Source organism: Malurus melanocephalus, unplaced genomic scaffold (genome assembly GCF_030028575.1).
Source record: "Malurus melanocephalus ecotype Western Australia unplaced genomic scaffold, MMel_1.1 scaffold_156, whole genome shotgun sequence".
NCBI classification, from domain to species: domain Eukaryota; kingdom Metazoa; phylum Chordata; class Aves; order Passeriformes; family Maluridae; genus Malurus; species Malurus melanocephalus.
In genome coordinates this window covers 1,650,229-1,663,751 of record NW_026623388.1, presented here as the reverse complement: position 1 = coordinate 1,663,751, position 13,523 = coordinate 1,650,229, and the positions used below count along the sequence as shown (strand labels likewise).

The 13,523-nt window shown below is 36.5% G+C and overlaps 1 protein-coding gene across 2 annotated transcripts in view; it reads left to right on the top strand.

Moving 5' to 3' along the window:
* DROSHA (drosha ribonuclease III) overlaps positions 1-13,523 on the top strand; it is a 72,865-nt gene that overhangs the window by 16,044 nt on the left and 43,298 nt on the right. For both annotated transcript variants that reach the window (XM_057371746.1, XM_057371747.1), the window contains 6 exons: positions 839-925; positions 1,034-1,120; positions 4,040-4,111; positions 5,682-5,763; positions 6,952-7,026; positions 10,311-10,480. In XM_057371746.1, the coding sequence (XP_057227729.1) occupies positions 839-925; positions 1,034-1,120; positions 4,040-4,111; positions 5,682-5,763; positions 6,952-7,026; positions 10,311-10,480 (573 nt within the window). The remainder of the gene's footprint in view (positions 1-838; positions 926-1,033; positions 1,121-4,039; positions 4,112-5,681; positions 5,764-6,951; positions 7,027-10,310; positions 10,481-13,523) is intronic.

Sequence of the window (13,523 nt, the reverse complement as noted above, 5' to 3'; positions counted from 1 at the left end):
ACTGCATAAGTTTTGCAAAGCAGCCAGAGCAGTGTAGTGGTGTAGCTGTTTTGCCACTGCCACAGGGCAGCTTTTGTTCTTCRGTTTAGAGTGGTACCCTGCTCACTGCTGTGGTTTTATTCTTCTTTCCGTGCTGACATATGCATTCCAAAGAGGCCGGTGGCAGCCTCCAAACTGCAGCAAGTTGTGTGCAGGACATATGAAAAACAGGTTTTGTCTGACTTTTGAGGAGTTCAGGTCTTTACACAGGACTTCTTCAGGATAAGCTGGAAGGAAACATGAATCCCAGGCATCTGGCTGCCAGGTTGTAATGCTCACAGTCAAGCATTACAACCTGGGGGCTGGAGTGGGGTTACCAGAGCTACTTCTGTGGTGGTAGACTAATCTCTTCAGGCCTTGGATTACCCTCAAGCAGATGAGCTAATACCTGCTGATAACGTACCTTCTTGTACAGAATGCACCAGATCATTTATGTGATGTCCAAGCTCTTCATAAGTTTTTAAAACGTGTTTCCTGAAACAAATTTATATAGGACAGGAAACGAGTCTGGAACGTAACAGCTAACTTATGTGTTAGACACATGGAGAGTCAAATGGAAAATAATAAAAAAAAAAAGTTCACCTTTTCTTGCTTTAGAATAGCTTTAAAAATATTTCTTGAAGTGGAAAAGGAGATAAGGCCACACATTCCTCCTTGTCAGAATGCTTAATTGTGACTACCTGCTTTTATTTAATTTTTCCTGATGCATATTTCATGGCTATTAGAAATGCTTTATACTCCTTTTTAATCTAAATTTGCCTTGACTCTACACATAATTCTACTTATCTCTTTCTTTAAGCCCATTAAACCATGTCGCCCCATGACCAACAATGCTGGAAGACTATACCACTATCGAATTACTGTGTCACCTCCCACAAATTTCTTAGTAAGTACTTTATAAATAATTCTRACTAGGACTCTTGATTTTGTTTTCAGTGACAAAAGTCATACTGCTTCTTGCTTACTCCATGGTGGTTTTGTTTGCTTTTTTAAGACAGACAGACCTACTGTTATTGAGTATGATGACCATGAATATATCTTTGAAGGGTTCTCCATGTTTGCACACGCCCCACTAACAAATGTAAGTATGGTCATTGCTGCACAGAGAGGGTTTTTTAGAAGGAGCTTTTCTGCCCCTTTTGAAGCAAACTTCTCTTGAGTAACAATACATGTATGCTACTAACATCTTGCCAGCACTGGGGACAGGGGAATGACATTTGTGCTAATGAGTCRCAGGTTTTTTCTTGACTGATTGTGGTGTCTTTGAACTGTGACTGAGGCTGTGATGTGCATTGAAGTAATGTTTTTACATGTTTCACAGTTTGGAAGTGAATTAAACCATGGAACAACTTGTTAAAACTGCTAATTGAAATTAAATTGGATGAGTGGATTTATTAAGTTGGCAAAGTTTAAAAAAATAGCCAMAACTACAAAAAAGGGTTTTCCTTTCAAGTGACAAATGAAATTTTTCAGAGATCCACTCTAAAAGGTTTTCTCTCTTATTAAGACTTACCTAGATGGATTCCATACTTTTTAATAGCTGTTCAGCTTCTTCAGGATCTAGCAAGTTAAGATTTTTAGTAAAAGCTCTAGAATATATGCAGGTTTTTTAATTTTATGATTTGAAAKCAAGTGTAACAGGAAAAGGGCATAATTGGTACCTAACTGCCTTGCTTTTCCAATACACACTGAGTTAGCCAAATGTGAATGGAAAATATGCAAGTGCTTAATTTTTCTTCACTTCAAGTTTTTTTGGTATCTTGTTTTTTTCAAAGCTCAAAAAATTCAGTATGTGTTGGTTTTTATGGTTTTTATACCTATTACTAGCTACATCATCAATTCCACAACTCAGTATAAGAATAGTTATGAACAAAGGACTGGGATGTAAGGATACTGGAACTGAGGAGCACTGAGAAGGAATTACTTTGACCACAACAGTTTGCTTACATAATGAATATGATAACACTTTACTTTTGGTGGTCAGGGGAAGGGACTCTTTTTGATAAGTCAGTGACAGAGTGGAGTTCAACCTCTGGCATGGCCATGGCAGCACCATTGCCCAGTAGCATTAACTCAGCTTCAGGGCAATTTGTCTCAAGGCTATATGTTTTCACTTTGCAGATGAGCAAAAATGAACAGTTTTGTTTTACTTACTTTAAAAGAATAAAGAGACTCCCTTATCTTTACAATTTTTGTGTCTACTGTGTGACAGTTATGGAAATCTTTAACATGCAGACAACAAGGAATATTCTTCTTTTATATGGTTAGTGAAGATACTGAGCTTACTGTAAAATGCATGTGTGTTCTCCCTTGTTCCAAATAGGGAAAGTGACCAGCTACAAGTGATTACTTTTTTACACAATTGAATACAAAGCAACGCTGTGGTGTCCATTCCTGTTACTTTCAGTAACAAAGCCCTTTGGAAGGAGTCTCTTGATGTCATGAGATGATTTTTGGCACACAACATAAAACCTGCTCTTTGAGGGACACTTTGGAACATATTTCATAAAAGGGAGGTAGTAAAAGGTAGTAAAAATAGAGATCTGAACACCAACATCTTTGCATTAACCAAATTTCTGTAATGTGAAGTCTTAGGTTTGCACAGTTAGGGTTATTACTGAGTTACAACAGTTATTACTGACTAATAACTGAGCAKCTCAAGTATTAGGGAAAATCGTTAGTACAGTCATAGGAAAAATTGCACTTTCCATATGATAAATACCAAACCAATTTTACATTACCAACTACATGCTCCTTTACTGTGTATTTGCTTGTGTATATGGATCTGCGGTTTATGGAGATCTTAGTTGTGGTCGCTTCTTCAAAGTATTCAATTTCCTAGTTTAGATTACGTGTTCGAAAGTAAATAAACCCTGTACTTTAAAAAAAGTTTCACTGATTTAAGTGTGACAAGTTTTCGTCTGCTCAGATCCTAAATGGTATATTTAAATTCCAAGGTTTTGGAAAGGTTTTTTGTTCACATTTAATACTTTATCAAACTGTAAGAAATGCAGTTTTGTTTGGTCATTTGGAGCAGCTTCTTAATTTCTCATGCAGAAATCAATAGATTTTTGTAGTCAAAATAGTCAAACATTTGACTGTGGGTTGTAAGAAGATGCAAGCAGAATATTGCACCTCTCCTATGTGTATTGATTTCATTGCAACCCCAGTACTGTTCAGATTATTTATTTGTGTTCTTATCAATGTAAAATAACCTTGGGTTGCTTCACTTTCACAAATCATGATATTGTTCTGAGATTCTTTTATACTTTTGAGGCCAGTTAGTAGTAAAATTTAGTAAGAGCTGTAGGTGTGTAAGGGAGAATTAGGCATTTTTGTAGTCTTCTAGAAATTTAGTTTTTTTTCTCTAAAAATCCCATTTTAAAAAAAAAGAAGTACCTTCAGTGGTTTATGGCCTATAAACAAAGAACCTCCAAAGGTGAAAAAAAAGAATTAGATGTTTCTTTAGCTAGCTAGTCAAGTGAAATTCTGAGACAATTTCTTAAATGAAATTAGTATAAAACTATAAATTTATCTATCTAAGCTATTACATTGTGTTGCTTTGACTTAAAATTGCATTTTAAGACAGTATAGCTGACACAATTGGCAGTGTGCTAAAAACTTCTTGCCTTCAGATCACTATATCAATCTGACATGTGTTACAAACAACAAATTAACTTGCAAATATCCAAGTGAGAGACGATAAAAGTTTACTGAGTTTTACAGGTGTACTTCTTCTTCTGATCTCCAGTAGATGGCATTATTTAACCTTCCTTTACCACCTCTCCTGTCAGCGTTGTGTTTTATTGCTAAAGTGAAAGCTGGAACTGGTACTCTCTTAACATGTGCTTGTGTTCTTGTCGTTGCATGATCCCCCAGAGCAGCTGGTTCAGTAAATGCCCTTTTCAGCAGAGAGTAATGCCTTTGCATGCAAAATTGTATTAACTATATATTTGGTGCTGTATAGTTTCTAATGCTGAAATTTCTCTTTTCCTTCCAGATCCCTCTATGCAAAGTAATCAGGTTTAACATTGACTATACAATTCATTTCATTGAGGAGATGATGCCTGAGGTAAGATGGATAATTAGTCTAAAAGTCAGAGTGGGTTATGACTTGTTGATATGTTTAATAGATTAAACTTTCTAGTATCCCACCTTGTCAAGTCTCTGAGAGACTGGCTCTGTTCTGAATGCACGGCTGAAACAGAACTTGCACTTGCATAATTGTGCTGGCATAATTCTATCTACCTAGGCTATTATACATTGAAATCAAGTAGTCAGGAGTGCTTATATCCATAGGTTCCTTTYATTTCAAGTTATATACAATATATGTCTGATTCTCTTATCTGTAAATTGAGTTAGGCATTACTTTTCTCTTTGTCTTATGAAAAGAATAAGGTTTATGGAGGCACTCCTTAGCCAGGATCACATAAGTCAGTGGCAGAGCTGAAACTTAATCAGAAGTTTGAAGTCTGAAGATTGCTTATCAGTACTTAATATAAGCTGTTGCCAAAACAAATTTCCTGTGGATGCAAACAAAGCACATTGAGTTCATAATCTGTTTGTGGTGGGGTTTTTTATTACAAATTAATGCCTGGTGGAGCCAGTTTGCGAAGTAAATTGCTGCAGTGGAACAGCRTGGGTAGGTACAAAAACACCCCTGCATATTAACTACAAAGATAGGATCACTATTTAATTTAGTCACATATATTTACATTTTTCTTTCTAGTTATCTCTTTTTTTGTTGYTCAGTGGCATCTAAATATATGCAACAGCCCTGAAATTCCTCAGAAAGACTAATRTGATCAAAGCAATAATTTCTTATTAATGAATACACTGTGTTGTCTGCAAATCTGGAACTGAAACAACAACTAGCCATGGGACAAGACAGAGAAGTGACCATTTTTGGGGGCTTCTGGATAAATGGCTACAGCATTGTTTGCAGAACGTCTTTAATAATTATTTGTGAAAAAGATTGTGATATTGAGTTTGGAATTTATGGCTGATATCATACATACACAATTTGTACCAATCTGGCCTGATTTTGTTTGTTCAGGAAAGTTTTTAAGTTCCTTCATTGAAGGAGCAACTTTCTTACTTGATGAAAAGAATCTTTTTTCCCATTCATCCTTTTTCTTCCTGCTCTGCTGGCCACTAAGGCCATAGTCCTCAATTTATGTTGCACTGATGCTTGCTGTAGAAGTGATAGTGATGCCACAGATGGTGATTTATAAACATTTAATATGAGCATGTAGGAAAAAGTGAATTATGAAAAAATTATTTCTCAGAAATGTRTCATCTGCTTAGCTTGCTCAGGTGGAAGGGGTTTTAGTGCTTGGCAAATTATTGCAGATTCATAATTTCTGCCTGTAGTGTTGATTTGGACATTGAATAGAGRGGATTCAATACCATTCTTTCTTGACAATGCTTTTTGAAGAGACCACTGTGCTATGTTAGAGTTCGTGATCACAAATATATCAATACTGTTTCCAAAACCCAGTATCTAGTGGTTGGTAAATATGAAGACACTGTTTTTTGGTTTTTTTTTATTATTGTGTTCAATTTAACTATATGTGAATGGCATTATTTAAATTGCAGTATTATAGAATTATAGTTTTGTTCTATTTTTTTTGTTTCCCCAGAATTTTTGTGTCAGAGGCCTTGAGCTGTTCTCTTCATATCTGTTCAAAGATATTTTGGAGTTATATGACTGGAATCTTAAAGGTACTGTTGCCTTTGAGAGGGTCCTCAAAATAGCAGTGTAAATGCTCTTTTCCATGAGATGGACAAAGTTCCATTTATTCTTCAAGAAGATGAAATTAGAGTTCAATAATATGAACTATCGCAATGAAAGTGCATAAACTTGGCACTGCATTCTCRCAAATAAGCTAAATTTCTGCATTAATCCAGAACTTTTCTTTTTAATTAAACAGTAAATATTACTGTGTGTTTAATGTTATGGAGTATCATGTGCATGGTATTTTGAAAGCTAAGGTGTCAGGTAAACAGTTCCCTTTTTACAAGCAAACAAACAGGGTACTCCTACAGTATCTCTCTGCAGTCAATTTACAAAGCAGTGTCATACAGCTGTGGAGKTATTATGTTATCCTTACAGCTGAATGTTTTTGCCTTTTGACAAGATGGGAATACTTATTTTTRTGAAGACTGTGCCAAAGGAGAATACTTCCCATGGTCTGAAAGAGAAMTGAGAGTATCAGAGGAATTACATTTCGGTATCTGTAGGTCTGTTTGGTTGTCGTGACTTTGTCTGTGGAGATGCACTCTGCACTTAATGCAGTTAAACAGAGTTAAACACAGGGTTAATACATTTTGTGTAGCCTTTAGTTTGGTAATTGGTTCTAATACCAGTGTAATCTTTCCTGTCATTGCTTTGGATTGTTTTTTTCTTTTTTTAACTCCAGCTACTTAGAGATTTAGTTTTTATTTTCTTGCAAGGTTTTATATGATGAATAGGAAATTTWAAAAAATCCCACAAAATAGTACCATGGAAATTTCCCTGTTACATTCATTATGATAAACACAAAACCACCCCACTAATTGGGAGGAGATAATAAACTAGTGCTTGTATCTGTAAGGCTTAAGTGAAATACTTAATTGWTTATATAAACCAGTCTTTTTGTATTACTGTTTTATGTAAAAGTACTGAGGTTTTTGTTAGGTTATTATTATTTTGAAATTATTTTCGATTTCTTTTAAATTGTGTGAAAGCTTTCACTACAAGTTGTCTCTCTGTTCCTTTCTTTTTGTTACTTTTTGGATGGAAAGTTAAGCCCTATCAAATGTAATCATCATTCATTGATTTCATCTGCAGCAAAGTTGCCTCTTTTCTTCTTTTGCACATACGTTGCTGTTCATAAATTTTCTGGATTTTTTTTGATTTTTGTCTTTAAGGTCCTTCACTTGAAAATGACTCTGTTTCCTGTCCCAGGTACCACTTCATGCCACGGTTTGTGAGATTTCTTCCAGGTAATGTTTGTATTATATAGCTTTACACAAATTAAATCTAAAAAAATCTTTGAAAAAAACCCAAAGAAAACTACCCTATCCCCCAGAAAAAAAACCCTCCACAAAAAGCCCTTATTGCAAGTCAAATGGTTCAGTCAGTGCAGAGATCTGGTGCTTCTACCTGAAGTCCTTAGTGCTTGCTGGCAGTGCATATGGTTTATTCAGAACTGGAGTTCAGATGGTTTATTCAGAACTGGAGTTCAGATGGGTAGGCCGAATCTTGCTTCCAACTTTCATCTCTGTAGTAATTTTAGGCAGTGCTGGGTCCTCCTTTCCTGCTTTGCAATGGAGCTGTGGCATTTGAGGAGTGTTGTTATCTAATCCTGCACATTATGTATTCCCCCTGCTCTTCAGGGTACCATGTGGTTAGATTACAATTCTTGAGATGCAAGGGTCAGCACAATTGGCACCCTTGAGCATACGTTTTTCTGTTTCTTTATCCTAATGCAAGCTTAGACTATGTAGTGGAAGACAAAAGCTGTCATTCCAGTGCAGTTCAACCCTTTTCTGGCAGCCAAGGACAAGATTCTGTGTGGAGCATTGCACTCATTTTGAGTGAACAGCTTATGTMGGCATTTAACTCATCCTAAGATGCCAGGACAGACTTTCAGTTGATGTGAATGTCATGGCTTCACTGAAAAAGTCCTGCTGAGATCCTGCCAGTGATTGCTTCAGGAGGCTTGTGTGGACAGAAGGATGTGCTTCAGTTGCGGGATTTAGGATGCAGATGAAWCATGGAACAACCTTCATCAAGAGGGCTGTGACCTGGAGGTGCTCTCTGCTCTGGGCTTTGAAATCTAGTTGGGATATTAATTATAGCTGGAGCAAAATGAGTTGTGACTCGTTAGTGTGGAGAGTACTGATAGCTAGATTTCTAATTGTTGTTCCTTCCTGGGTACACAGCACTGTTCAATCAGAAGCAGAGCTCTGAGGCTTGCTAGCAAACATTGATTTGGTTTTGCTGAAGCAATTTACAAAATAAGCCATCAAGCCACATGTGGCTGATTAACTTGACCTCATCACAAAATGAGGAACAAGTTTGTCCTGCCTGGTCTGCGTAGCTTGAGGGTGCTTTCCTGTTCAGGGTTTTTATATTCTGATTTTTTTTTTTATTTTAGTTTAGAAGTCAGCTCTTTCCGKGCTGTTGGGTTGTTTACTGATAGGGAGAGATAAGTCTCTTGAATATGTATTCCTTTTTCCTGTGTGCTGCTTCTTCTTTATGGTCCCCAGCCTTCTAACTATTTWAAAAAAAATACGTTTTTCTTGATATTTCTGCATATATAGTTGCCTTTTAGCATATTTTTGACAGATTTTCTTTTCAATCAAGTTTTCATTTTTATTGATTATTTTTTGAGATACCCATGGAGGTCTTTAATTTTCAGAGAGTGGAAATCTATTTCCTTCAGGTATGTTTAGAGAACATTACTTATGTCTAATCAAAGAAGACGTTGGTGCATCAGATCTCCATACATCCATCAGCTGTCTCTTTAAAGATAGAAATGAATTGTTGGTGTCCCATCCCCTCTACTCTTCTTTCTTAGTTTCCTAACATGGTCTAAAAATAATGAGATTTGGGATGTCAGGTTTTCTATGAGGATTTACTCAGAGACAGGCCTTGGGGTAGCTCTGAGCTACTCATACCAGGTTTACTGAGATGCACAGCATGCAGAATAGTTGCTGTATTGTATTTACTGTCATAGGTTTTTACGATGACAGATGTATTCAGAGAGTAAAAGAGTAGAAAAAACATGTTTGGAGTCCCAAGTACTGCATATTCTGACACAGAAAGGGTCTCCAACTTTYATTTAGCACAGCCATCTATAGCAGTCTTCAGTGGGTAAGGATACACTTATATTTTAGTAAGTAGTGGTTGTGGGCTGTCTCTTACATAGGAGTGGAATCTAGTTGTTGACACAGAACAATCTTCTAAACAGAGTGCCCCTTTAATATGAAGGAAAACTTCATACATTTAAAAATCTGTCCCTGTAGCTATTTAGAAGTATTTTCTGTTTCCAGTGAGCTTTGGGGTGTATCTTCCCCGCTTAAGATTCTCTCTTGGAGTTTGAGTGAGTTAATTGTTCTGAGAGGCCAAGTTGCACCATACCTTTCCATCATTTCTGTGCCATAGTGCTATAATCCCAGCTGAAGTAAGAGAAGGGCTTGTTCCCTCACATGTCCTGTGGAAGACCTCATCTTACACAGTGCTGCTGTTGTGCAGCAGCTCTGCAAGGCTTTTCCTGTGTGCCTGGGTTCACACTCCTGGTGCTGTGGTGTCATCCCCCATGCTGCTCTTAGGGTATACTGCTGATTTGTCAGCATTTCTCTTTTGTGGCTTAGTGATAGAGTGGCTGAACCACATTGTTTCTGTTCCCTGGGGGAGGGAAAAAAGTTGAAGATTCCACCATACCTACAGGGTAACACCCTGTTATTAAAAGGGGAAGTTGGAGAGATGTATGTCGAAATTAAAGCATTGTAATAACATGTGGTGACTTTTTACTTATRTGAGCAAACATACTGGATTTGAATAGTCAGTGTCTTCTAAGTGRTGATCTGTCAGGAGCATCAGCCACCTTCCCTGTTTGCATATTCACGTCTGTAGCTGGCTACCTGAAGCCTGTCAGATTACAGTGTCTTCTTTTGCTACAAGCAGCCTTTGCTGTGCATTTTTCCTGGGGTCTCAGAGGTATTTAGTAATTTTCACATGCCCTTGATTCATTTAGTGACAGAAGACAGCATGAGGCTCTTTAGTCTTCATTACTGCAGTTACAGCATGTAAGCACTACAGATGAGTTTAAAGTGCAGGGATTGCTTGCTRCATTCATCCAGAAGTACCCTGTAAAATTTTGAGTGTTCTTAAAAAAAMGCTGCATAACGCCTAAAGGCTTTTTAACTGCTGTTGTAAAAGGAATGATAAAATTGTGAAAAGGAAGATATAACTGGACAACATAACTGATTGTTCTGCCTACTCATTTTAAAGATTATTCAGGCAAGTAAGAAACTTCAACTTTACAGTACGATGGAACTGTTACTCTTGCCACCATTGCTGTTACTGCTTTATTTAGCAAAGTGTTTATGCAAGTGCAGTATTCATCAGTAAAACATTTGCTTTCATATTTATCAAATCACTTAAGCATTTTGCATTTTATTTTGCTCATACAAATGGTTTGTGTTCTGCATATTTTCTCTTATGCTTATGCTTTAGGGGTGTTTCTCTGAAATGTGTTTTATTTATTTGTGGTTTTAAGATGGAGGAAAAGAAGTACTCTCAATGCATCAGATTCTTCTCTACTTGTTACGATGCAGTAAGGCTCTGGTGCCTGAAGAGGAGATTGCCAACATGCTTCAGTGGGAAGAGCTGGAATGGCAGAAATATGCAGAAGAATGCAAAGGGATGATTGTTACCAGCCCTGGCATGGTAAAGGAAATTAATTATTTTTTGTTTTTTTGAACAACCAATGACATGTGTACCTCTTTKGTTGCAGAGGGTTTGTTACAGGCTAGATTAGAATGGGAAGAGGTGACCAGTGGCAGTTGCAGATGGCAGAGCAGTTTATTGACTTATTCCAACCCTGAATGGCACTCTCTGCTGCTCTATTGAAGGGCATATTTTCAGATGGGCACTGTTTCAAAGTGCATATTTTATGTATGTAAAACTTTGGCAGACAGTGTTTATGTGCATGATCTCATTTTCTTTTCCAAGACACAGCACCGGAGAGCTCGTAACTATTTGCTATTTAYTTTCCTCTTCCTCTATTGACCCCCTATTGACAGTTCTCTTCAATGTGTGCTAYCCTAATACTGCCTTGAATATGGAAAAGGTGTTTTCTGTCTACATAGTTTTTTCCACATTTTTTTCTGTGCTGCTCTCACTCACACTTAGGAATTTTGTGTACATTAATTGATGCATATATTAATTTTCAGTGCCTACTTTGAAACCCCAATGGCCTTATTATTTTTGGAACTGTTGGTATTTTAAAGCACATGTTCTCTGAACATAGTTCCTTTCAACTCTGTTGTTTATGTGAATTCAGGCTGTTATTCTGACTTTCACTTGTAAGAAATGTGGGTTACAAGAAAAGGTGGATGTCCACTAAAAGCCGCAGGGCTGTATTTGTGTMGTTTGGTCAGTATTGCAAAATGGTGTCTTTAGTGGTAGAGGCATATTTTGGACCTAATATTTGAGACTGATATGCAACTTTCTCAGTAGTTTTACCTTTCTTTTTTTKACTTCATTTTCCTCCTTTGCTCATAGCTCAAATTCTTAGTTTCTGAAGGAAAAAGTCTAACTGGGTACTATGCCTAAGAAAGAATTTAGTTTTTCAGCTGGAAAACCTGTACCCAAACTGCAGCAGGCAAGATGGCATACTAAATATATTTTTCCAGTTCATAATTTAAAGTATGTCAGCATAATATTTAGTAAACTACTTAATAAGCTAATAATAACTTGGGTCAGATAATTTTCCCCTTGATTTCATTCTGAGTGAAATAAAACTTTCTAAACAAYAGGAAAGTTAGATTGTTTTTGGGAATATGAAACACAAAAATATATGGGAACTCTCACCATGAAAAATTCTACCTCAGCTGCTTTAAATAAGTGCTAAACCAGAATCCCATAATAGAAATTGTTAGACAACCTGAACAACCTTAACTTGCCTGTGGTTTCTGTGGTACAGGGTGCATGCTGGTCCACCAGTTGTCAACATCTGAATGGTATATGCTGACATAACTTCAGTGACTTTGCTGAAGATATGCTGATTTCAGCTAGATGAAAATTTGCTTTTTCATTTAGCATGAAGGAGCACATATATGTTCTTTCCTTGTGTCACGGAACTCTAAATGTCTGTATGTACAAGGCAGTGTGATTTGTGATGATAGTGTTAATTCTGTGATCTTGTGTGATTTTTTACTGACAAACTTTGCATTCTTCAAGGCAGTGTTTTTAGAGATGTATGCGGATATCAAAATATGTAAAYGTAAAGGAAATCTGTAGCACTTTGAAATGTCATGATATAATGGCATCATTAGAACATGTTTTTCTCTCAGGATTGCAATGGCCTTCTTAGTTTGTGGATTTTTCATGTACATTGCAGTGTATCGTATTCATTATGAATATAAATGAAGAACAGAGTACGAAACTATTATCTATGCATTTTACAACATTGGAAGATAAAACAGTTCTGTTGGAGAGACCRTGTGAAACTGTTTTAGAAAATGACAGCTCTTCAATTCAATTATATCCACTTGGCGCAATAAAGCAAAACCACTAAATTCTGTTTTGCTGTACAGCGTCTCTTCAGAAATAATAATTACTCTTGTGATCAAATCTAGGTTTTATGTGTGTTTTATTCTATTTTTCCAAYGTGAAGTGTACATATATGCAATATGGAGAAGGGAAAAAAACTTCCCTAGGATATAAAGCCCACTTAACTAACAATAGTTCAGCATTATTAAAAATTATTTAACTTACTCATGGTGTTTCATTAGTTCAATGAAGTTTTGTGGTGGAATAACTTTAGAAGTTGACAAATTTTAGTCATCTTTCATACTGCACTCTTCATAAAATATTGATGATTTTCTCACTACTCCTTTGATTCAGATATAGATATTAACATACTTCTGTGCAACATCTGCATGCTATTTTTTGTTATGTTCTTACGTCATCAGAGCCATGGTTGATGAGATTTGGAGTAGGAAACAAATACAACAGGCCTCTGTTCTGTTAGAATTTCTTTGGTTTTGATGTGACTTTAATGGCAAGGTGTGATTATTGGATAGTCTATCAAAGCAGTTTTAAAAAAGCACAGGGATAAAACTCTGGAAGAATGACATCTAATTTGCTTCCATTCTGTCTGCTGGTGTAGAATTTATACTTGATGTTTCTGTATGTTACTGTTTGTTCATTTAACCTTCAGAAAGGGCGCTGAGAGGAGGCTGGTTTCRCAATGAAATAAAAAAGCATYGCCCAGCTACACCCCTCTCATAACTGTCASTGAGGGAGCAATTGTGATTAAGTCTTGGAGAAGTTCTTTTTTCCTGGTTGTTATCAGCCATCTGTGAACAGCTGTGTAACTGAGTGACAAAATGCAAGTGAGTGACATGGAAACGATGAGGAGTTTGGTTTTGAGTGGTCCTGAGGTCACATGTTTAACACAGACACTGCTATATGCATAATGGAATTTCCTTTTCACACTTTTGACTATCCATTGCCTCTGTATATGCATCTAAAATATGTCTGTATTTTTTTTTTAATCTATCTATTAGAATTGGTATATTGAGTATAATTATTGTTTTATATTTTCTTAATCATTTTGGCAGCTTGGTTCTCACAGGAGTGGTGTATCAATGCTTTGTTTTAAAGGGGGACAGGGATGGGAGAAGTTCCTAATTTTAATTTTAAGAAATTATAAGAAGTGTTGTGGGGAAAACCTTTTCTCTTTTTTCTTTCTTTTTTTTTTTTT